General features: G+C 37.6%; 1 protein-coding gene across 1 annotated transcript in view; it reads left to right on the top strand.

Moving 5' to 3' along the window:
- TEX11 (testis expressed 11) overlaps positions 1–26,092 on the top strand; it is a 320,825-nt gene that overhangs the window by 202,877 nt on the left and 91,856 nt on the right. The window contains 4 exon segments of the mRNA XM_033200830.1: positions 5,825–5,926; positions 19,572–19,696; positions 24,712–24,797; positions 25,641–25,697. Of these exon segments, the coding sequence (XP_033056721.1) occupies positions 5,825–5,926; positions 19,572–19,696; positions 24,712–24,797; positions 25,641–25,697 (370 nt within the window).

Genomic DNA, 26,092 nt, shown 5'->3' with positions numbered 1-26,092 from the left:
TGGGCACACATATGATCAGAAAGAGACCCTTTAGCTCCCAACTTCAACCATGGGAGAGAGAAAATTGGTTCATGTGTACAGAACTCCAACTTTTCTGAGGGGACTCACCAGAGGACTGGCTTCTGTCCTGCCAGTGTTGGAGCTCTCACAGGCCTGGCACAGTCTAGCCACCTGGAGGAAAATAGATATAGCAGCTTGGACTGGTCGACATCATGCTTCTCTGCCCTAGGCAGCACAGAGTGAGCAGATTAAAAATTCCAGCTCTCAGCTTCCCTCTGTGGAGAGAAAGAACTGATCTGGGGAGAGGAAGAGTATTCAATGCCCCAGCTTCTCTGGGGTTACCCCAAGATCTGGCATCTATCTTGCTAGTCTTGAAGCTCTGACAGGTTTAGCATAGTATAGCTGGCTGGGGAGAACGAAGACAGTGGCTCGGGCTGGTAAATATCATGGTTCCTACCCCCCAGCTCATTACAGAGTGAACACACAAAAACCACAGCTGCCCTGCTTCTTTGTCAGGAGGGAAAGAGTTGGTCCAGGCATCTAACACCATTACTTTTCCATGGGCTACCGAAATGACTGGCCTCTGACTTGCCTATCCCAAAGTGGTGACAGGACCTGGCATTATCTAGCCATTTGGAGGCAAGTGAGAGCAGAGATGGAGATTTTTTTTTTTTCTTTTTTTGAAACAGAGTCTTGCTCTGTCGCCTAGGCTGGAGGGCAGTGGCACAATCTCGGCTCACTGCAACCTTCACCGCCTGGGCTCAAGCGATTCTCTTGCCTCAGCCTCCTGAATAGCCAGGACTACAGGCATGCACCACCACGCCCAGCTAATTTTTTTTTTATTATTAGTAGAGACGGGATTTCACCATATTGGTCAGGCTGTTCTCAAACTCCTGACCTCAAGTGATCCACCCACTTTGGCCGCCCAAAGTGCTGGGATTACAGGCGTGAGCCACCGCACCTGGCCAGAGGTGGAGATTTTAGCTGGCAGTCACCATAGACCTCCCTCTCCTAAGTTCAGCGCAGAGCAAGTAGACAAAAATCTCCAGCTCTCAGCTTCTCCCTGGGGAAGAGAAAGAGTTGGACAAAGTGTCTAACCATCCAACTTTGCTGGGAATCACCCATGGAACCAGCTTCAGTATAACTTGTCCCAGTGCACTGATGTGACCAGGCATACCTTACATGCCTAGGGGCTGAAAAGAACAAAGCAAGCAGGCTGGACTAGCATGAAGGTTTGAGAGACCCCCAGAATCTCTGACTGTGTTGATTGGTGGGGGTCTTTTCCTGTACAAGGAAAGTTCATGAAGCCTAGGAGAGGTGGCTACTTCATCTATTGTGGAGATACCAACACAGAGACTTAATGGAAAATGAAAAATTCGTGTTCTCTGGAGAACACTAATACATGTAATATTTTTATTATTATACAATTCAAAATGTTTTCCAATTTCCCCTGTGATTTTTTATTTGACTCATGAATGATGTAAAAATGTTATTTCTGAATGTTGAAACCTATGGGGATTTTCTCGGCATTTTTAGAGTAATTTATTTAGTAATTGATTTCTAGCTTAATTACAACATTGTAATTGATTTTAGACTGAAATAAGTTGAGATTTGCTTAATAGTTAGGTAAATGGTCAGTTTTTGTAAATATTCTGTGTGTGCTTGAAAGGAATGTGTTTTCTGCAGTTTTTAGGCACTGTGTATGTACATATATGTACAAATGTTCCTTGACTTACAATGGAGTTATATCCTAATAAATTTATCGTGAGTTGAAAATATAGTAAGGTGAAAATGCAGTTAATGCTGGCAAAATGGCAGGCATCTACAACTTATGATGGTTTGACTTAATGATATTTTGATTTTATAATGATGTAAAGGCAATATACGTTTAGTAGAAACCATAACCCCATCACTAGTTGTGAGGAGCTCCCAGACTTATGATGTGGTTACATCCTGAAAAACCCGTGGTAAAGTCAAAAAATCATAAGACAGAGACCACCTGTATACATACATGTATAAATTTAGATTGTTTGTTCATTTTGTTTGAATCTTCTGTATCCAAACTCATATTTTGTGTGCTTACTCTATCACTTACTGAGATGAGGTGCTGGAATGTCCCTTTATGGTTTGAATTGATCTATTTCTTTATTTAATTTTATCATTTTTGCTTTATATATTTTAGGCCATACTATTTATACATACAAAATTGGTATTGTAATATATTTGTTTGTTCAAGTTTTATTGTTATGAAGTGATCTTTATATCTAGTATTATTTTCTGCCTTAAAGTCATTTTTGTCTGATATTAATATATCCACACTTTGGTTAATATTTTCCAGATAGATCTTCTCTAATCCCTTTACTTTGAACTTTTGATATATTTATTTTAGGTGTGACACTTCTAAAGAACATATAGTTACATATTTTTAATCCAGTCTGACCATTTTTGTTTTTTAACTAGGGCATTTCGTGTTTATACATTTAATACAATATTGGTATATTTGAGTTTAAATCTGTAACTTACTTCATGCTTTCTATTTGTCATTTCTTTTTCCTATTTCTTTTTTCTTTTTCTTTTTTTTTTTTTTTGAGACAGAATCTCACTCCATGCCCAGGCTGGAGTGCAGTGGTACAATCTCTGCTCACTGCAACCTCCGCCTCCCGTGTTCAAGTGATTCTCATGCCTCAGCCTCCCAAGTATCTGGGATCACAGATGTGTGCCACCACACCCAGCTAATTTTTATATTTTTAGTAGAGATGGGGTTTCACCATGTTGGCCAGGCTAGTCTCAAACTCCTGATCTCAGGGGATCTGCCCGCCTGAGCCTCCCAAACTATTGGGATTACAGGCATGAGCCACCGTGCCTGGCTTCTATTTGTCGTTTCTATCCTGTTTCTTTTTCTCTCCTCACTTGCCTTCTTTGGGATCAATGTTTCTAAATAATAGACTTTACTTGTTACAGCAGTTTTAGGTTTACAGAAAAATTGAGTAGGAAACAGAAAGAGTTTTCATATACTCCCTCACCATTCTTCACATACTCAGTTTCCCCTGTCATTAACATCTCGCACTAGTGTGCTATATATGTTACAATTGATAAGCCAATATTGATATGTTATTTTTAACTAAAGTCCGTATTTTACATTATAGTTTAGTCTTTGTGTTGTACATCATATGTGGTTTGATGAATGTATAAAAACGTGTCTACCATTATAATACCATACAGAATAGTTCAACCTCCGGTGGTTGACCTATTCATCCGTTCCTCCCCCTCATTGAACTAGTGTCAACCACTGATCTTTTTACTGTCTCCATAGTTTTGCCTTTTCCAGAATGTCACATAATTGGAATCGTGCAGTGTGTAGCCTTTTCAAATAGGTTTCTTTCACTTAGCAATATGCATTTAAGATTCCTTCATGTCCTTCTATGGGTTTGTAGTTCATTTTTTTAGTGCTGAATAATATTCCACTATCTGGATATATTAGTTTATACACTCGCCCATGGAAGAACATCTTGGTTGCTTCCAAATTTTGGCAGTTATGAATAAAGCTACTATAAATATCTTTATGTAGATTTTTGTGTAGACATAAAGTTTTGACACATTTGAATAAATACCAAAGGTGCAACTGCTGGATTGTATGGCAAGAGTGTGTTTAGTTTTGTGGGAAACTGCCAAACTGTCTTCCAAGTTGGCTATACCATTTTTCATTCCCACCAGTGATGAATGAGAGTTCCTGTTGCACCGCATCCTTGCCAGCATTATATGTTGTTAAAGTGTTTTGAATTTAGTTACTCTAATAGATGTGTAGTGGTATCTCATTGCTGTTTTAATTTGCAAAACCCTAATGACATAAGATGTTAAGCATCTTTTCATATACTTATTTGCCATCTGTATATTTTATTTAGTGAAGTGTTTCTTCATGTCTTTCGCCCATTTTATACTTGGGTTGTTTGTTTTCTTATTGTTGAGTTTGAAGAATTCTTCATACATGTTGAATACCAGTCCTTTATTAGATATGTGTTTTGCAAGTATTGTTTCCAATATGTGGCTTTTATCATTATTCTCTTAATGATGTCTTTCACAGAGCAGTTTTTAATTTTAAGTTAATTTACCAGTTTTTTCTTTCATAGATATGGTTTTGGTGTTGTGTCTAAAAAGTCATTGCCAACCCAAGTTCACCTAAAATTTCTATGTTATCGTCTAAGAGTTTTATAGTTTGGGGTTTTATATTTAGGTTATAATCCATTTTCAGTTAATTTTTGTGAGAGGTTTATGGTCTATGTCTAGATCTACTTTTTTACATGTGGATGTCTAGTTGTTCCAGCACCATTTGTTAAAAATACTATTTTCGGTTTTTTTTTCATTCCAGTCTTCCCCTTCTACTAGTGTGAAAATTATTTACTGCTTCTAATCTTTTAGTGGCTATCCTAGAAAGTATAGAATCCTTTCTTTACTGTCTTCCATGTTTGTAATCGCTCTGTGCTACACTTTGGCTATTTTATTCTGTTTTATCTTTCAGCCCACTAATTTTCTCTTCACCTGTTTCTAATCTGCTGCTAAACCTGTCTATTATGTTTTAATTTGGGTAATTGGGTTTCTCATTTCAAAAAGCTTCTTTGTTTCAAATCCCCAAGGTCACATTTTATGGTCTCTGTTTCCTACTACTAACTTCACTGATACGCAAAGTATTTAATAACTTGTATGGCACAGGCAATAATGAGACAGAATGGATACCATCTAGGAACAACCACTATAACTGCATTAATTTGTACCACTGTGTATCAACCCACATAAATATATTTTGAGCATACATTGTATTTCTTTAGACTTCGAAAGCATAGATGTTTTATAACCAGTTTTTCATAATTCTAGTATCTGCATCTTGAGGGTCCGCTTCTGCTATCTCTTGTTTCTGCTGTTTATGGTACCTTGTTTACGAGTGTGCTTTGTTATTTTTGTAACGTGTACAACTCATGATTCTTGAAAAATTATTTATGGAATTATTTTGAAGGCTAAGATAAGGTGCTTTCCCCCAGAGAAGATTTACATTTGCTTCTGTAGATGTTTGGGAACTATCTAAACTAAATTCTCAGCTTTAGGTCTTTTAGCTTCCTGTATAATATAGTTTGGGTCAATGAATACATGAATCTCCTAGTATTACACCTCATGGATTGTTTGCCTCCACCCCATTGTGCTGCCTTCTATCCAGCACTAAGGTAATTTTATTTGCAGTTAGTTTTCTAGGAATGTGGGTAGGAGTGGGTTTACTTTTGGCTTTTCCCTAGTCTAGGAGTGTGATCCCTTCGAACTTGATGTCTGTTCCCCTGACCTAGTGATGTCCCTCAAAACGGAAGTTAACATTTGGTTACATTTGCAAATGCTTACCAGATAAAAGTGACTTTACTTTTCTGTTTACCTCTCTGAGACCTCAGTTTTCCTTAGATTTTGCCTTAGTAATTCTTTTACTATCTTTTACTTGGTAGTTCTTTTACTATTCTTTTACTTGGTAATATTTTACTATCTTTTACTGTAAATTCATTTACAGTTCTTTTATTCTTTCTGGAAAAAATAAATATATCATCCAACATTTTTGGCTGTTTTCAGCAGGGGGGTGGGTCTGACATATCTAACTTACTCTATTTCCAGAAGTATAACTCACTGTTATATTAGCATTCTAGAAGAGCAGTTCTGCAAGTATTTTTCTTAGATTCATTATTTTCATTGTGAGTATCCCTCAGCCATTTTGACTACCTTATTGATATTAGTAAAATATGGTAAATCCTTCCTTATAGATTTTATTAAAAGGACCCAATGTTTTTCTTTTCAGCCAAAGAGGCAGTGGCAGAAGCTGAACGACATGATCCTAGAAATGTTTTCACTCAATTTTATATATTCAAGATTGCAGTCATAGAGGGCAACTCTGAAAGAGGTATAAATTTTATTTGTAACTTATATTTGGCTATTAACACAAATAATAAATAATCCTCTTCAACCACAATGGGAAAAGAACATTGTTTTTAAGACAATAGAATTGAATATACGTTCTGTATATGTAAAGATATATATGTAAAGATGATACAATAATGCAAAAAGAAACTGTGGAAGGTTATATAAAAGTAAAAGAACAGTGGTTACCTATTGAGGGAATAGGAACTGGGCAAACACCGGACAAGAATTGGGGGAAAGTCTTATCACTATGTACTTTTTTATACTTTTATTTAAACCAACCTATTCAAAAATTAAATTTAAAAAGCTGTGTGTGGGTGAGGTTATACTAAAAACCCATATCAGTTAAGAATTGTCTTCAAAAAATGAAACTTGGGGTACCTTTTAATTGTTTTCACTTATTTGGAAGGTGATTGGTGAGAGATTTGGCCTTGAAATGGAGTTTCTGTCCACAGAGTGGACAGTGTTGGAATTTCACACATGACCCTCATCCCATTAATGTTGAGGCCTTTCCATTAAGTTAAGCATAGTTTCCTAGCTGGTGTGTCTGCATAGGCACATATATGTTGAATTGGTTATAGATATGCCTTTGCTCAGATATTAATACCTTTAGCCCTCAGGTAGCTGAACTAATCCTGAAGGAGTCTGAGCTCCAGACTGGTTGCCATTTGTTTGGCAGAAGTTAAGAAGCTTAAATTAATGGATCCAAACAAAATGTATACGAATCCAATTAAGCAACTGTTTATGGACACCTACTAGGTGCAAGGGACTCTATTATTCACTCCATAAGAAAAAAGATCATTTATTTTACATTAAAAATAAATGTTCCAAAATAGTAAAGTATACCTGTATAATAATTAAGGAATAGTAAATTAGAGGTTAATATTGCTGTCGTGTTCATCATCAAAGTTTTCATTAGAGACTTTTAGGCATTTGTTTTACTTGATATACTATGTTTAAGGATAAAATAACTTGAAGCCTTTTGCCAGTAAAAATGGCAAAAATATTAGTAATTTCCTGTTAAATCTTTTGTTTTAACATTATTTTTAAAAAATTATTTTACTTTTTAAATACAACATCAGATCAACCCTTTTATTTCTTCTTCAGTTGTCTGTGACCATTTTTTAAAAGTCATGTATATTGAAGATATATATAATAAATTTATTCTTGCTAGTGTATGGTCGTATGAGGTTTATATATGTTAAAAATTATGAGTTGTGATAAGTGCATACAGTCATGTAACTACCACCACAATGTAGAAAAAATATACCTCAGGCCCCTTTACTGTTACTCCTTCTCACCACTTTCAGCCCTGGAAATCAGTGATCTCTTCTATCTCTAGTTTTGTCTTTTCCAGAATGTCATATAAATGAAATCATATAGTATGAATCTTTTTGAGCTTCTTTCACTTAGCTTAATGCATTTGAAACTCACCCATATTGTGTTTATCCACAGTTTGTCTTTTTTATTGCTATGTGGCATTCCATAGTATGGAAATACCACAGTATGGAAAAATTCATTCACCAGTTGAAGGATATTTGAATGGTTTTCAGGGTTATTTTTTCACCTCTGAGACAAGTTCAAAGTTTTCAGTTTTGACAATTGTGAATAAAGGTGCTATAAAACATCTCTTTACATTTTTTGTGTGATAATAATATTGTTTTTTTGAGATGGGGTCTCGCTCTGTCACCCAGGCTGGAGTGCAGTGGCATGATCTCAGCTCATTGCAATCTCCACCTCCCAGGTTCAAGCGATTCTCCTGCCTCCACCTCCTGAGTAGCTGGCACTACAGGTGTGCACCACCACGCTCAGTTAATTCGATGATAATATTTTATTTCTGTAGGGTAAATATCTATTAGTGGGATTGTGGACTTATATGGTAAATATATGTTTAACTTTATTAGAAACTGCAAAACTGTTTTCTAAAGCAGCTATACAATTTCACATGTGAACCAGCTATGTTTAAGAGTTCTAGCTGATCTACATCCTCATCAGCACTTGAAATTGTCCACTTAAAAAAATTTAGCCATTCTGGGAGATTATTAAAAAGTCAAGAAACAACAGATGCTGGTGAGGCTGTAGAGAAATAGGAATGCTTTTACACTGTTGGTGGGAATGTAAATTGTTCAATCATTGCGGAAGACAGCATGGTAATTCTTCAAGGATTTAAAACCAGAAATACTATTTGACCCAGCAATCCCATTACTGGGTATATACTCAAAGGAATATAAATCATTCTATTATAAAGATACATGCACATGTATGTTGCAGCACTATTCACAATAGCAAAGACATGGAACCAACGCAAATGCTCATCAATGATAGATTGGATAAAGAAAATGTGGTACATACACACCATGGAATACTATGCAGCCATGAAAAGGAATAAGATCATGTCTTTTGCAGGGACATGGATGAAGCTGGAAGCCATCAACCTCAGCAAACTAATGCAGGAACCGAAAACCAAACACCACATGTTCTCACTTATAAGTGGGAGATGAACAATGAGAACACATGGACACAGGAAGGGGAACAACACACAGTGGGGCCTGTTAGGGGTGGGGAGGGGAGGGAGAACATCAGGACAAATAGCTAATGCATGTGGGGCTTAAAACCTAGGTGATGGGTTGACAAGTGCAGCAAACCACCGTGGCACACGTATGCCTGTGTAATAAAACTGCTCTTTCTGCACATGTATCCTAGAACTTAAAAAAATAAAAAAGAACAAATATTTAGCTATTCTGATAGTGGGTAGTAGTGTTTTGCTGTGGCATTAGCATTTCCCTAATGTTTAATATTTTATATCCAAGTATCTTTTTTGGGGGGAGTGTTTATACAAATCTTTTTCCCAGTTTAAGATAGGGTACTTTGTTTTATTATTATTGATTTTTGACAGTTATTTATATATCCTGGATGCAAGTTGCCTTTTTAAAAAACTTATTTTTTAATGGCAAATAAAATTACATATATTGATCATGACAACATGGTGTTTTAAAGATATGTATACATTGTGGAATGGCTAAATCAAGCTAATTAACATATACATTACCTCATATCCTTTTTTTTTTTTTTTTTGAAGCAAGATCTTACTCTGTCACCCAAGTGGAAATGCAATGGAATGATCATGGCTCATTGCAGCCTTGACCTCCAAGGCTCAGTGATCCTCCACCTCATCTTTTTTTGTTTTCTGTACAGATGGAGTCTCATTATGTTGCCCAGGCTGGCCTCAAACTCCTGGGCTCAAGCAATCCTCCTGCTTCAGCCTCCCAAAGTGCTAGGATTACAGGCGTGAGCCATCACACCCAACCCTACCTCACATACTTAGCATTTTTTTGTGGTGAGAACACTTAAACTCTCAGTGATTTTTAAGAATAGAATACATTGTTATGATCTTTAGTCACCATGTTGTACAATAGATCTCTTGAACTTGTTCATTCTACTCAACTGAAATTCTGTATTCTTTCACCATCTCCCTAATCTCCCTGACGCCTTAGTCCCTGGTAACCACCATTCTACTTTGCTTCTATGACCATTCTATTCTGCTTCTATGAGGTCAACTTTTTTAGATTTCACATATGAGATCATGTGGTATTTATTTTTTTGTGCCTGGCTTATTTCACTTAATATAATGTCTTCAAGGCCCATACTTTGTTTTCGTAAATGACAGGATTTCTTCCTTTTATTGAGGCTGAATAGTATTCCATTGTGTATATATACACACCGCATTTTCTTTACCCGTTTTCCACTGATGTAGAGTTAAGTTGATTCCATAGTGTGGCTATTGTGAATAATGCTGCAGTGAATATGGGAGTGTAGATATCTCTTTGACATATGGATTTCACTTTTTTTTTTTTGGATATTCTACCATGTAGTGGGACTGTTGGATCATATGATAGTTCTATTTTAATTTTTTGAGGAACCTCCATACTGCTTTCCATGATGGCTATACTAATTTACATTCCCACCTACAATATGCAAGGGTTCCCTATTCTCCACATCCTTGCCAACACTTGCTGTCTTTTGTCTTTTTTATCACAGCCATTCTAGCAGATGTGGGGTGATGTTATCATTGTGGTTTTAATTTGCATTTATCTGTTGATTAGTGATGTTAGACATTTTTTCATATACTTGTGGACCACTTGCTCATCTCCTTTTGAGAAATGTCTATTCAGGTCGTTTACCCATTTTAAAATCAGGTTATTGTTTCCTTCCTATTAAATGTTTGAGTTTCATATATTTTTGGATGTTAACCCCTTCGCAAATGCCTGGTTTTGTAAATATATTCTCCCATTCCATACATTGTGTCTTTACTTTGTTGACAGTTTCTTTTGCTGTGTAGAAGCTTTTAGTTTGATGTAATCCCATGTGTCTACTTTCACATTTACCAATGTGATGGAGCTTTTCTCCTATGTTTTCTTCTAGTAGTTCTACCGTTTCATGTCTTATGTTTAAATCTTTAATCTATTTTTAATAGCTTTTTCATATATTGTGAGAAAAGGGTCAAATTTTATTCTTTTGCATGTGGGTATCCAGTTTTACCAACACTATTTGTTGAAGAAACTGTCCTTTTCTCATTGTGTGTTCTTGACACCTTTATTGAAAACCAATTGACTGTAAATGTGCGGATTTATTTCTGGGCTCTCTATTTCCTTCCATTGGCCTATGTATCTGTTTTTTGGCCAATACCATGCTGTTTTGATTAGTATAGCTTTGTAGTTTATTTTGACTTCAGGTAGTATGATGCCTTCAGCTTTGTTATTTTTGCTCAAGAGTGCTTAGCTAGTCAGGGTCTTTTTGCTTCCATGGAAACTTCAGTATTTTTTTTTATTAATTTCTGGGGAAAATGTCATTGGAATTTTAATAGGGATTGCATTGAATCTGTAGATTGCCTTGGGTAGTATGGACATTTAACGATATTTTTCCAATCTGTGAACATGGGATATCTTTCCATTTCTTTGTGTTTTCTTCAGTTTCTTTCATCAGTGTTTTATAGTTTTTAGTGTACATGTCTTTCACTTCAACATTAAATTTGCTTCCAAATATTTTTGTAGCTATTGTAAATGGAATCATGTTCTTGATATTTTTTTCAGATAGTTTGTTGTTAGTATGTAGAAATGCTACTACTTTGTGTATGTTGATTTTCTATCTTGCTACTTAATTGAATTCACTTATTGGTTCTAAATTTTTTTTCATTGCATCTGTAAGGCTTTCTATATATAAGATCATGTTATTTACAAGCAGACAATTTAACACCTTCCTTTCCAACTTAGATGCGTTGTATTTTTCTCATGCCTAATTACTCTGACTAGGGCTTCCAGTAGTATGTTGAATAGAAGTAGTGAGAGTGGGCATCCATGTCTTCTTCCTTATTTTAGAGGAAACGCTCCCAACTTTTCACCACTGAGTATGATGTTATTTGTCCATTGGTCATATATGGCCTTTATTGTGTTGAGGTACATTCCTTATGTACCTAATTTGTTGAATTTTTTAAAATCATGAAATGATGTTGAATTTTGTGAAATGATTTACATTTTTTGGAAGAATTTGAGAAGGATTGTATTCGTTCTTCAACGTTTGGTAAGAGGAGTGATGCCATCAGAACCTAAGCTTTTCTTACATGAAGATTTTTTGTTATTCATTTAATCTCTTTGTTCATTATTTGTTCACATTTTCTATTTTATGATTCAGTCTGGGTTTATATGTCTAGGAATGTATCTCTTTCTTCTAGATTATCCAATTTCTTGGTGTATAATTGTTGATAGTAGTCTCATGATTTTTTATATTTCTGTGGTATCAGCTGTAACACTTCTCTTTCATTCCTTGTTTTATTTGTGCTTATCTTTTTCTTAGTCTAAATAAAAGTTGTCAATTTTATTTATTTTTTAATTTTTAAATTATTATTATTATTATTATTATTTTGTTTTTTGAGACAGTCACTGTCCCCCAGGCTGGAATGCAGTGGTGCCATCTCAGCTCACTGCAACCTCCACCTCCCAGGTTCAAGCAGTTCTCCTGCCTCAGCCTCCTGAGTAGCTGGGACTACAGGCACATGCCACCATGCCCGGCTAATTTTTGCATTTTTAGTAGAGATGGAGTTTCACTACATTGGCCAGGCTGGTCTCAAAATTCTGACCTCAAGTGATCCCCCACCTCAGCCTCCCAAAGTGCTGGGATTACAGGCGTGAGCCACCATACCTGGTGATTTTGTTTATCTTTTCAAAAAAACTAACTGTTAGTTTCTAGTAAGACAAGTCTGGATGGCAATGAACTCCCTCAGCTTTTGTTTGGTAAGTCTTTCTCTCTCTTTCATTTCTGAAGGATAGCTTTACTGGGTAAAGTATTAATTGATAGGGTTTTTTCTCTTCAGCACTTTGAATATATCTTCCCACTCTTTCGTGGCCTATGTTTCTGCTGTGAAGAGCACTGCTAGCTTTATTGGAACTCCTTTATATGTGATATGCTGCTTTTCTATTGCTACTTTCAGGATCCTCTCTTTTATGTTGATTTTTGACAGTTTGATTATAATATGTCTTGGTGTTGTCTTGTTTGGATTGAATCTTATTGGAGACCTATGACCTTCCTGTACCTGTATATTTATCTTTCCCCAGGTTTGGAAAGTTTTCTGTTGCTATTGATTGAAATGTGTTTTCCAGCCCTTCATATCTCTCTTCTCCTTCTTGAACTCCTATAATTCAGATATTTGCCCTTTTGTTGCTGTCACCATACTGTCTTCCACAATGGTTGAAGTACTAATTTACATTCCCACCAACATTGTAAAAGCATTCCTTTTCCTCCACACACAACCTTGCCAGCATCTGTTGTTTTTTGACTATTTAATAGTAGTCTTTCTCTCTGGTGTGAAATGATATCTCATTGTGGTTTTGATTTGCATTTCCCTAATTATCAGTGTTGTTGAGCTTTTTTTCATATGTTTGTTGGCCACGTGTATGTCCTCTTTTGAGAAGTGTCTGTTCATGTCCTTTGCCCACTTTTTAGTGGGTTTTCTTCCTTTTTTTTTTTTTTTGAGATGGAGTCTTGCTCTGTCGCCCAGGCTGGAGTGCTGTGGCATGGTCTTGGCTCACTGCAACCTCCGCCTCCTGGATTTACGCCATTCTCCTGCCTCAGCCTCCTGAGTAACTGGAACTTATTGGCGCCTGCCACCATGCTCAGCTAATTTTTTGTATTTTTAGTAGAGACGGGGTTTCACCATGTTAGCCAGGATGGTCTCAATCTCCTGACCTCGTGATCCCCGCCTTGGCCTCCCAAAGTGCTGGGATTACAGGTGTGAGCCACCATGCCCAGCCTTCTTTTTTTTTAATTTGCTTAAGTTCCTTGTAGATGCTGGATATTAGGCCTTTGTCAGATGGATAGATTGTAAAAATTTTCTCCCATTCTATAGTTATTTGTTCATTCTGATGATGGTTTCTTCTGCTGTGCAACAGCTCTTTAGTCTGGAGGGCACTTTATTGGCCTATCAAGGAACTATGGGTAGGCTGTTTTGCATGGTTCACAGGTGGGCTGACTCCTGGAGTCTTTTGGTAGCCTGGCCTTGTTCCTAGATTAGCAGCCAGGTGGGCCTGGATGCCTAGGTCCATGGGGTTGGATCTGGAGCCTATATCTACTGAGGTGGACTTCTTGATTGGGTCTGAAGGATTGGGTTTGGAGCCTGTATCCAGTGGGGCTGGCCTGAAGTTTAGGTCCCCATTGGCTGACCAAACACTAAAGTGGGCCTTGAGCCTGAATCTGCAAGAGCCAGCCAGGTACTGGAATGGCCCTTGTGCCTAGGTCCCCTAGGATAGGCCTGGAGCCTGAGTCTGTAGGGGTTGGCCTGGCACTGGGGTGGGCCTCAAGCCTGAGGACCCTAGGTCAATGGGTGCTGGCCTGGAACCTCGGTTTGTAGGAGTGGTTTTGGAGCCTCAGTCCGTGGGGGCTAGCCTGGCACCTGGGTCTACTGGGGTGGTCCTAGACCCTTGGCCTACTGCAGCAGACCGGAACCCTGGGTCTACTGGAGCTTGGGGCCACTGAGACAGTCCTAGAGCCTGGAGCTGGCCTGGTTTTGGGGCAGATGTGGAGTCTCGGGCCATAAGGACTGGCCTGAAACCTGGGATTGTGGGTACTAAATTGCTATTTGGAGACACACTGGCTGGCCTAGAGTGTGAGAATGTGGGGATCTGCCTGGGGCCTGGGTCTGTGGGGGTCAGCCTGGAGGATGGGTATGTGTGTGCTAGCCTGGAGGCTAGGTCTGTGAGATCCGACCTGGGTCCTGGAGCTGCGGGAGCTGTCCTGGAACCTGGCTGCATAGGGGAAGTGCTGAAGCCTTGATCCATGGGGAACAGCCCAGCCCTAGGGTGTATTTGAATTGGCTTGGACCCTTGGTCTGCTGGAGCAGACTTGGACCCTGGCTTCACTGGAGTGTGGAGTGACACAAGCAGGCGTGAAGACTGTGTTCATGAGTGCCAGCTTCGTACCTATGGCCAGTGGTACAGACCTGGTACTGGGGCAGTCGTGCAGCCTGGGGCTGTGTGGGCTGACCTAGCTCTGAGGTGGTCTGAAAACCTGGAGTATGCCTGGATCCTGGGGACTGCAGGGGCTGGCCTGGCACTGAGTAGGCCTGGGTCCTATATCTACAAGGACCAGCCTAGAGGCTGGGTCCATGGGTGCTGACTTGATGACAAGGGCTGTGGGGCTGGCCTAGTGCTGAGGCAGACCTGAAGCCTGGGGCTATGGGGGATCCAGCTTCCTACTGGCAGCAATCTGGTGCCTGGAACTACTGATGTCAGCCTCGTCCTAGGGATGGAGGCTGCGTCTAAAGCCTGAGTCTGTTAGGACTACTATGGCACTGGAACAGGTCCAAAGCCTGGGGATAATAGGTCTGGTCCAGCACTGGGGCCAGTCTGGAGCCTGAATCTGCTGGGGTTGGCCTGGTGATGTGGCAGTCCTAGAGACCAAGTCCTTTGGGCAGGTCTGGAGCTGGGTGTGCAGGATATGACCTGGAGTCTGGGGCCATGGGAGCCTGCCCAGTGATGAGTTTTACTGCCGCCAGCCCATTGTTGTGGTCTGAGGTAAATTCCAGTACTCACTTTCCCCTTCTTCCCCTAAGTGGAGGGTGTCTATCTTCATGCTTTATGGCCTGGGGTTCGGGGAGGGGTGACATGGGTATTAAAAAGCTGTTGTTTCTACACTCTTCAATGCATCTTTTCTATTTCTGTGCCACAGCCAGCTGCTGAAATCTCTCACCTAGTTTTCAAATTGATGTTCTTGTGGGGAATGAGCGCTGGAAAGTCCTATTCCACCATCTTGTTGATGTTTAGTGGACACAAGCTCTTTATCAGACATGTATTTTGCAGATTTTTTCTTTTTATTAACACCATCTTTCATGAACAGAAGTTTTAAATTTTGACATAGTCCTATTTATTTTTCTTCTTTTATGGATTGTGCTTTTGGCATTGTATTTGAGAAATCTTTGCCTAGTGCAAGGTGACAGAAAATGTCTCATGTTTTCTTCAAGAAATTTTACAGTTTTAGGTTTACATTTATGTCTGTGAACCATTTTTAGTTAATTTTTGTATTTGGCTCAAGGTATGGATTGAAATTTTTTTTATTTTTTTGCACATGACTATCCAATTGTTCCAGCATCATTTGTTTAACAAACTATTCTTTCTCGATTGAATTGCCTTTGTGCCTTTATCAGAATTAGTTGTCATATATGTGTGGATCTCTTTCTGGACTCTATTCCATTCCATTCTTCTATTCATCCATCCTTACACTATTCCCATACTGTCTTTATTAGTTTAACTATGTAATGAATTTGAAGTCAACTTTAATAGATCCATCCTTACACTATTCCCATACTGTCTTTATTAGTGTAACTATGTAATAAATTTGAACTCCAACTTTGTTCTGTTTTCTAATTGTTTTGGATAGCCAAAACAATTCCAAGGCCTTTGTATATCCATATGAATTTTGGAATCATTATTTTAAGTTTTGCATAAATGAATTTTGATTGGGATTACATAGAATCTATAGATCAGCTTTGGGGATAACTGACATTTAACAACATTGCTGAGTCTTCCAAACCATGAGTAACTTACATACCTCCATTTATTTAGGTCTTTAATTTCTCTCAGCAATGTTTTCTACTTTTCATTGTACCTGTCTTGTGCATCTTTTGTCAGATTTATCCCTAAGTACACTATATTTTATGCTATCTTAAATGGCATTTTTAAAAAATTTTGGTTTCCAATTGCTTATATTGGTGATATGTAGAAATAAAAATGATTTCTTGTATATTGATCTTATATCCTACAACTTTGGTAAACTCACTTCTTAGTTGCAGTACAGTACCTTCCCTGTAGATTCCATTAAATTTTATTTTATTTTTGTTTTGTTTTGTTTGTTTGTTTTTGAGACCTGTTCTGTTTCGAGACCTGTTCTGTTGCCCAGGCTGGAGTGTGGTGGCGTGATCTCAGCTCACTGCAATCTCCACCTCCTGGGTTCAAGCAATTCTCTTACCTCAGCTTCCCAAGAAACTGGGATTACAGGCATGCACCACCACGCCTGGCTAATTTTTGTGTTTTTAGTAGAAATGGGGTTTCACCACGTTGGCCAGGCTGGTCTCGAACTCCTGGCCTCAAGGAATCCTCCCACCTCGGCCTCCCAAAGTGCTGGGATTACAGGCATGAGCTACTGCACCAGCCCCATCAGATTTTCTAAATAGACAATAATGTTGCCTGTGGGTAAAGATAATTTCACTTCTTTTTCACTCTGGGTGCAATTTATTTTTTTCTTTCTTTGTTGCTCTTGTTAGATTCTTCAGTAAAATTTGAATAAAACTGATGAGAATGGACATCCTTATCTTTTTCCTGATTTTAGGGGGAAAGCATTCAGTCTTCTACCAGTAAATATGTTAGCTGTAGATTTTTCACAGATATCCTTTATCAGGTTGAGGGAGTTCCATTTGGTGGTGGGAGGGGTAAGGAATGGATGTTGAATTTGGTTGTATGGTTTTCTGTATCTGTTGAAATGATCAATTTTTAAAAAATTTGTTAATATAGTCAGTTATATTAATTGATTTTCAAATGTTAAACCAATGCTGTATTTCTGGAACAAGCCCCACTTGATCATGATGTATACTCCTTTTTATATAATTTGATTTGCTAATGGTTTGTTTAGAATATGTGTATCTGTGTTCATGAATGAAATTGGTCTGTAGTTTTATATTCCTGTAATCATTTTTGTTTTGCTATCAGAGTAATACTGACTTCATAGGATGAATTGGGAAGTATATTCTCCTTTTCAGTTTTCTGGAAGAGTTTGTGTTGAATTGATATTATTTCTTCCTCAAACGTTTTTGGTAGATTTCACCAGTGAAGCCATCTGGGACTGGAGTTTTCTTTATGGAAAGGTTTTTAATTATAAATTAAATGTCTTTAATAGATACAGGGCTATTCAAGTTATCTATTATTTATTGATTTAGCTTTGGTGGTTTGTGTCTTTCAAAAATTTGTTTCATCTAAGTTGTTGAAATTATGGCCTAAAGTTGTTCATAATATCCACATATTATCCTTTTAACATATGTAAAACTTACAGTGGTGTCACCTTTCTTATTCCTGATATTTGCAATTTATGTCTTCTGTATTTTTCTTCCTGGTCAGTGTAACTAGAGGATCAATCAATGTAGAAGGTCAATTTTATTGATCTTCTCAAAGAACCCAGCTTTTGGTTTTACTAATTTTTCTCTATCAGTTTTTGTTGTTGTTGTTGTTGTTTTTGGTTTTGGTTTTTTTTGATAGAGTCTCAAAAAAAACAAACACAACTCACTACAGCCTTGGCCTCCCAGGCTCAGTTTATCCTCCTGCCTCATCCTCCCGAGTAGCTGGGACCACAGGTGCATGCCACTACACCTAGCTCATTTTGAAATTTTTTTGTAGAGATAGGGTCTCACCATGTTGCCCAGGCTGGTCTTAAACTCCAGGGCTCAAACGATCCTCCTACCTTGGCCTCTATTGTTTTTATCTGATTTCTATTTAATTTATTTACATTCTTATCTTTATCATATCCATTCTTCTGCTTTCTTTGAGTTCCATTTGCTCTTCTTTTTCCTATTTCCAAAAGTGAATACTGAGGTCATTGATTTAAGACCTTTATTCTGGTCTATCTAGACAGTTAATGCTACAAATTATCACCTAATTACTGCTTTAGTGACGATACACAAATTTTGATATGTGATGTTTTCATTTTAATTCAGTTCAAAATACTTTCCATTTAACTTTTGATTCCTTTTTAAACTTGTGGATTAGTTAGATGTGTTACTTATTTTCCAAATATTTGCGGATTTTCCAGAGAACATTCTTTTGTTGATTTTTAATTTCATTTCATTGTAGTCAAAGATTATACTTTGTATGACTTTAATCCTTTTAAATATATTGAGACTTGTTCTAGGGCCCAGAATATTGTTTTTCTTGGTAAATATTTCATGTGCACTTGAGAGGAATGTACATTTTGCTGGTGTCGAGTTGAGTGTGTTATAAATGTTAGTCACATCAAGTTGATTTAGTGTTAAGTGTACTGAATCCTTGCTGATTTTCTGTGCTATCAGTTATTGAGAGAGGATATTGAAATCTTTGACTATAGCTGTGGATTTGTTCATTTCTTCTTGCAGTTCTACCAGCTTTTGCTTCTTATATTTTGAAATTTTATTGGGTGCATAAGCATCTAGAGTTATGTCCTCATGATAAACTGATTCCTTTATTGTCTTGAAATAACCTTTTATTGCCAATAATATTCTTTGCTCTGAAATTCACTTTATCTGATATTAATATAGCCACTCCAACTTTCTTTTGATTACCTTCACTTTAGTATATATTATCTCATCCTCTTCTTTCAATCAATTTTGTTTTTATATTTCAAGTGTATTTCTTGTAGGGGGCATATATTAAAAGTTGTGTTTTGTTTTGTTTTCAGTCTTACTATCTCTGCCTTTTAATTGGTCATTTGGTCATTTATATTTAGCATAGTTATTGATACACTTATATTTAAATTTAGCATCTTATTAATTATCTTGTTTGTCCCATTTGTTCTTTTTTCCTTTTTTCTGCTTTATTTTGGATTAATTGAATTTTTATGTTTACATTTATCTCTCTTTTTGATTATTAATTTGAACAAATATTATTTGTCTATAGTACACACATTTAACTTGTCGTATTCCACCTTTAAGAATATAATGGAATACACACACAGCTACTCAATTTTTATTTTATTCTGTATTATATTTCAAATTATGGATGTACCAAAGTGTGTTTAGCCCATTCATTATGATGGAATTTAGGCTGATTTCATATTTTACTCTTACAAACAATGCTGGATGAACATCCTTATATATATTTGTTTACTTTTGCAAATATCCATAAGATAAATTCACAGAAGTGCAGTTGCCCAGTTGGGCATTTTTCTGGTGTTCGAGTCCTCCTTGAAAGTTTATCAACTCACATTACTTTAAGAATACTAATATTTTAAAGATATTAATGTTCTTAAAATAAATTCCAAATTCATTGTGGCATAATTAACCATAGATATGTAATTTCTTTTATTAGAGTATATCATTTTGTAATTGTTTTCTTGTTTTTCAGCTTTGCAGGCAATAATTACTTTAGAGAATGTATTAACAGATGAAGAGTCAGAAGATAATGCTCTAGTTGCAGAGAGAGATTCACCTACCATGCTTCTAAGTTTAGCTGCCCAGTTTGCTCTAGAGGTAATTCATATGTATTCATCTACTAGATTTTTATCCCTTTTCCATTTTGAAAGACAATTAATAGAATCATTATCAGTTAGACACAGGAGAGACCTTTACCCTTTGTTTTGCCTCATACTTCAGGCCAGACTTGGTTGCAGAACTGCTTTATTTCTTCTCATTTCGCTATAATGCAGACTGAAGTAAATGAAACAGTGAGGTAACAGAGTTGTGCTCAAAACAACATAAAATAAACATAGCAAAACATTAATTTGTAAAAGAAACTCCAAATTCAAAATGCCATACCATGTCAATAAATAGCTATCTATATAGAAACTTATCTTTCTCATCAATTTAAACAAAGTGGTTTAAATTTCTGTGAATCCTTTGAGTTCATAACCACAAAACAATGTTAGTTTAGAAGTGATAAATAATTGTATCCTGTTTGTTACAGAATACTTACAGAATTCTGGTTTTATTAATATATTGAATTAGGAAAAGCATAGTAGCATCTGTGGAGCTCTTAGACTAGGTTTGAATACTGGCTCTGCCATTTAATATGTGCTTAACTTCCTCAAGTCTTAATTTCATCCTTTGCAAAATAAAGATAATACCTACCTCCAGGATTGTTACGAAGATTGATTAAATGGGCTGAAAATGTGATTTATAAACTGTTAAGTTTATCTTCTTTTTAAAACTACTTTAAATAGGAAAACCGTCTTCCTGATCAGAACTACAGTTCCATAATTCTTCCAGCAGCTCTCTTCGGCTTTCTACATCAAATGTATATTTATAAACCTTCCTTTAAAAAGATAATTGCCTTTGGGTTTCCTCTCTTTCATCTTCTTCCCATTCTTCACAAATACAATCCATATCTGCATCTGCAAATACTTTTCTTCCTTCAGAGTTCTATTACCCTACTCATTGACATCAAATACATATCATTCAAACTGTATTTAGCAACTACTTTGGGCAAGATATTGGGCTAGATGCTAGAAATATGTTCCTCCAGGATCTCACGAGTCATTTGAACAGACAAGCTATGCATTAGGAAAGTAAGTCTACAGAATATAGAATTCTATGTAAGTATATAGAATAAAGACCAATAGCTAATGTATATGTTTAAAGTTACCAAAATTCAGAGTAGGAAGAGAGCACTGAGAACCAAAATTGATTTGGGAAGTCTCTACAGTGGAAGGAAACTTAAGTTGGGCTTTGGAAAGGGTAGCATTTACATAAGTAAGAATGTTTTTTAAAGGAAGAGATGGTATAAACAAGACATGGAAAAAGGACTTGAGAGACACAGTGTTTGGTTAAAGTGCTGGAGGGCTTATGTTTCCACTATTCCAGATGTTTTACCTGATGTAATAGTGGCTTTTTTTTTTTTTTTTTTGGACAAAGTCTCACTCTGTCACCCAGGCTGGAGTGCAGTGGCGTAATCTCAGCTCACTGTAGCCTCTGCCCCCCAGGTTCAAGCGATTATTGTGCCTCAGCCTCCCAAGTAACTGGGATTACAGGTGTGCGCCAGCCACACCTGGCTGATTTTTGTATTTTTAGTAGAGGCAAGGTTTCACCATGTTGCCCAGGCTGGTCTGGAATTCCTGGCCTTAAGTGATCTGCCCACCTCAGCCTCCCAAAGTGCTGGGATTACAGGCGTGAGCCACTGCGCCCGCCATGACTTTTATTATTATGTTGATGCTATAGGGGGAGTATGAGATAAAGTAGAAGTAGCTGTGACAAGATTAGTATACATTTTATTCTCTAAATAATAAGAAAATATTGATGGTAATTTATGTAAAAGTAGTGCTTTAGGAAAATAATTTGGGTTGTGCATGAGGAAATGAATGGGGAGAAATTATACGTAGGACAGAATGGGAGACGGTGATAATAATCCAGTTTTAAAATAATGAGAGTCTAGACAAGGGAGTGAGAGTGGGGTATTAAGCAGGCAAAACATTGCGTTCTCTTCTTTTAAAATAAGCTACCTTATCTTTAAATCCCTTTACAAAATTCATTCCCCCACCTCCCAAGAGAAAATGTGGATATTCTAGGTTCTGAAAACTGAAGCAGTCAGGAAGAGACTTCCACAGATTCCTACTACCACCTCGACTCACACACCAGCAATCACACCACATAGTCTGCCTTCTCAACTGCCACCATAGATGAGCTATCATGTTCCTTCCTAAAGCCAGTCTCTAAGCTTACACACTTGTTTCTATCACCTCTTGCCTTTTTCTCACTCATTTTGTCAACTTTTTATTCTCTTACTGGTTTATTCCCATCAGCATATGAACATGCTCATTTATCCCATATCAAACAAACAAAAAGGAAGAAAACCTCTTGACCTTCCTTCTCTCACCAACTACTCCCAATTTCTCTTCTTCCCTTTGTAGTTAAACTCCTCTAAAGATTTGTCTATATTTACTGTCTCCAATTCTCTCTTGAGCTTACTCTAATCAGGCGTTTACCCCACCACTCTAACAAAACTGTTTTTGTCAAGGTCACCAATGACCTCTGTATTGTAAATTGCAGTGGTTAATTCTCAGTCCTCATTGTATTTGACCTGTCAGCAACATTCAATGCTGTTGATCACTCTTTCCTCCCTGAAACACAGTCGGCTTCCAGGACACCACATTATCCTTATTTTTATCCTACCTCGTGAGTCACTCTTTCTTTCTCCTTTGCTAGTTCCACTTTTCTTCTCAACCATTCTCGGTCTCAAATTCTGAGCTCAGGAGAGGAGGTATTAGGGAGTTGAGAAGAAGGGATAAGGTATTAACTATTCATCCAGGAAAGTAAGAAAGTGAATGACTACGGAAGTGTGATATGCTTGCCAGTAGCACTAAGGCTATTTGATTAAGTTTTAAAATAAAACAAGTAGTTGGCCGGGCGCGGTGGCTGAAGCCTGTAATCCCAGCACTTTGGGAGGCCGAGACGGGTGGATCACGAGGTCAGGAGATCGAGACCATCCTGGCTAACACGGTGAAACCCCGTCTCTACTAAAAAATATTTAAAAACTAGCAGGGCAAGGTGGTGGTCGCCTGTAGTCTCAGCTACTCGGGAGGCTGAGGCAGGAGAATGGTGTAAACCCGGGAGGCGGAGCTTGCAGTGAGCTGAGATCCGGCCACTATACTCCAGCCTGGGCGACAGAGTGAGACTCCATCTCAAAAAAAAAAAAAAAAAAAAACAAGTAGTTGTATGTATTTTTTTTCTGGCCACATTCAGCTGAATGGATGTAAGCACCAAAATCAGAAAGTTGGACTTAATCAGAGTTGGGGTTTTGCCAGATGAATACAACAAAGCAAAAGAAGGGCAGGAAAATCAAGGAACAAGCGAGTGGTTATAATTAGTCTCCATGGAATTTAAACTGGGTATGCAGTAGAACATCAGAGGGATGAGGGACAGTGAAAAACTGGCGGCATCAGTGGGTTGGGGGTCTTACTGCAGTTGAAGGATTGCTGGAGTCAGGATAATAGAGGTATCAAGTTGGAAACGTAAGAGGCAGTAGACAGAAAGTAGAATATGTGAAAGTAAGAACTGGGGTGGAGAACTAGGGGGAGGGAGGGAGACACCTAGGGCACAAAACTTAAGGAGGAACTTATTCTCTGGGTGGTACAAGTAAAGGCTTGGTACTTGAACAACACTGAGAGCCTCCTTAAATTTTTCACTCTAGGTGCTTCACTCACCTCACCTGCCCTAACCTAGTCCTAGCCCTGACTGAGAGTATGAAATGATTGCAATTGTTAGTAATGACAGAGTCTAGTGAATGACTATGGGAATGAACGGCTAAGGTAATTGTTAGAGTAAAATTTCAGGAACCAGGAAACTAGAATATTGGGAGGATCCTCTACCTATATATTGAAAATGCCTAAAATATGCCGCGCGTGGTGGCTCACGTCTGTAATCCCAGCACTTTGGGAGGCCGAAGCGGGTGGATCGCCTGAGGTCAGGAGTTCGAGACCAGCCTCGCCAACATGGTGAAACCCCGTCACTAAAAAAGCTACAAAAATTAGTCGGGCATAGTGGCGGGCGCCTGTAATCCCAGCTACTCAGGAGGCTGAGGCAGGAGAATCGCTGGAACCCAGGAAGCGGAGGTTGCAGTGAGCCGAAATCATACCATTGCACTCCAGCCTGGGTGACGAGCAAGAATCCAACTTTAAAAAAAAAAAAAAAAAAAAAAAGACAGAAAAAAGAAAAAGAAAATGCCAAAAATTAAGACAGGAGCAGTTTTTGGAAAATGTAACTGAGCAATAAGTAAGTCACCAAAAAATGAGAAGAAATAACCTGGGAGCTAGTAGGCCACAGCAACAATGAAGGGTAGTGGGTGATATAGTCTGGTTACAGGAAATTCAAAGTTGAGGATTTTAGGGAATAGAATGGAAGAATAATTTTAAAATGGCATGAAGAGCAAGAAAGACACCCACTCCATCTCCAGGCCTATGGGTAAGCTAGTGAGAGCAAAAACAGCCACCACTTAAGAGGGCTTCAGTGGAAGCAGCATCCTTGGCAGAAACCTAGATTTCCATTAGAGCAAGAATGTGGAGGAAACTTTTAGGGAAGAGGTTGCTGGTAGAGGAGATTTTGCTGAGAGTGGACTGAATTTCAGAGAGCATAGTGGAATGGTTGGAGGAGTGGGGGAGAGATAGAAAAAGAGGACAAAAGAGGGGATATATGGAGACTTTTGGGAATAGAGTGCTAGAAATGAGGGTGACCTGACAATCTGGGGTTCTTTTGTTTACTGCTAATAAGTGGGGGATAAAGAGCACAATAAGATTAGTCCTAGTGGACTAAGGGTAATATTGGCAAGTATTGAGTGTTTGTGAATAGGGAGGATTCGGTTTCTGGGGCTAATACAAATGTGTTCTGTTTTTGTCAGTGAATTGTATCTTCATTCTACTATCTTGCAGTAGCTTTTTTGAGAATACAAAAGGAACATGTTTAGATATTTCTCTTATCTTTAATGAACAGGAATATAGATAACATTTTGCAGTATCACTTTGAGATGTAATTTAACATATTATATTTGTTCTTTTTAGAATGGACAACAAATTGTGGCAGAAAAAGCTTTGGAATATTTAGCTCAACATTCAGAAGACCAGGAACAAGTTCTTACAGCTATCAAGTAAGTAACCTACATCCTGTGGAAGAGAAAGTATTTCCTCTGCTCATCTTGCTCTTGGTCAATAAACTTTGCCAAAATCGTGCTGTTGAGATCAAGGAAACTTTTGCATAAAGTTTTTTGCATAAAATAGCGAAGCAGAGGAGGGTGAGGTTGGGACTTGATAAGTACTTAATGGTATGACTGAGAAAATGCCACTGTGAGAAATGAGAAACCAGCAGGATTCTAGAGTGGTTCTCCTATTGGTCAGTTACACTTGAGGCCACATTTCCAAAAGGGAAATGGAGTCACATAAATAAAAGAGTCAGAGGAGTCTTGAGATACTTGCATCCCTTCAGTAAGGTAAATATTTAAAAATCATTCAGGACAGATAGTATTTTTTAAAGCTTTTTAGGTTTTAAAACTTTACCAACTACCTTATTTTGTCAATTTGCCATTATGCTGCCAGATCCCTTCAAAGCATAGTGATCCCAGTTTGAGACCCAAAGGCCAGTTCCAGTTCCTTTACAGAAAGAAAAATATAAAGACTAATTTACCATACCTGATGTTCTAGCCAGTGTTTTTGAGCAATGATACAAACTGTGGAACCATTTAAGAATTTGTTCTAAGCAACGCTTTTGTTTTAAAATTATTTTATTAAATTCCTCTTTCAAAATTATAAAATTGGTATGTTTTCATTGCAACTGTTAAAACAATAATATATATATATATATATTAAGATTAATCTCCCCTTTACCCTCTCTTTTCTCACTTCTCCCTCCCAGAGTAATCAGGGTTGTAACTTGGTATGTATTCATTCACACGTTTCTTCCTAAGAATCACTTCCAATATTACTTTGTCATATAGGTGTTTGCTTCGTGTTGTTCTTCCAAAAATTGCTGAAATGCCGGAATCTGAAGATAAGTGAGTTATTCCAACAAAAATGATGTATTCTCCATTAGATAAATTATAGTAACTTAAAATATAAATCGTATATTAAGAGATACTTCGTGTAGTGGGTAAGATCAGTACAGGTTTTGGGGCCAGTCTTCCTGGGTTCATATCCTGGCTCTGCTACTTATCAGATGTGTAACCTTGAGCAAGTTTCTTAACGTCTCTGGCCTTCAGTTTCCCCATCCGTAAAGTGGGAAAAATAATAATACCTATGTCATTGGGTTGCTGTGATGACTCAGTGAGTTAAAACATCTAAAAGGCAAAAGACTTATGTGATCTGCAGAGAAACCAGAGTATAAGTTAATACATGTAAAACATTTAGAGTGTCAGGAACTTAATAAGCCCTCAATAATGTTATCTATGAT

The sequence above is a fragment of the Trachypithecus francoisi genome, unplaced genomic scaffold (genome assembly GCF_009764315.1).
Source record: "Trachypithecus francoisi isolate TF-2019V2 unplaced genomic scaffold, Tfra_2.0 Lachesis_group6, whole genome shotgun sequence".
Classification (NCBI taxonomy): Eukaryota; Metazoa; Chordata; class Mammalia; order Primates; family Cercopithecidae; genus Trachypithecus; species Trachypithecus francoisi.
The sequence above is the reverse complement of the archived record's forward strand: the minus strand, read 5'-3'. Positions and strand labels throughout refer to the sequence as shown.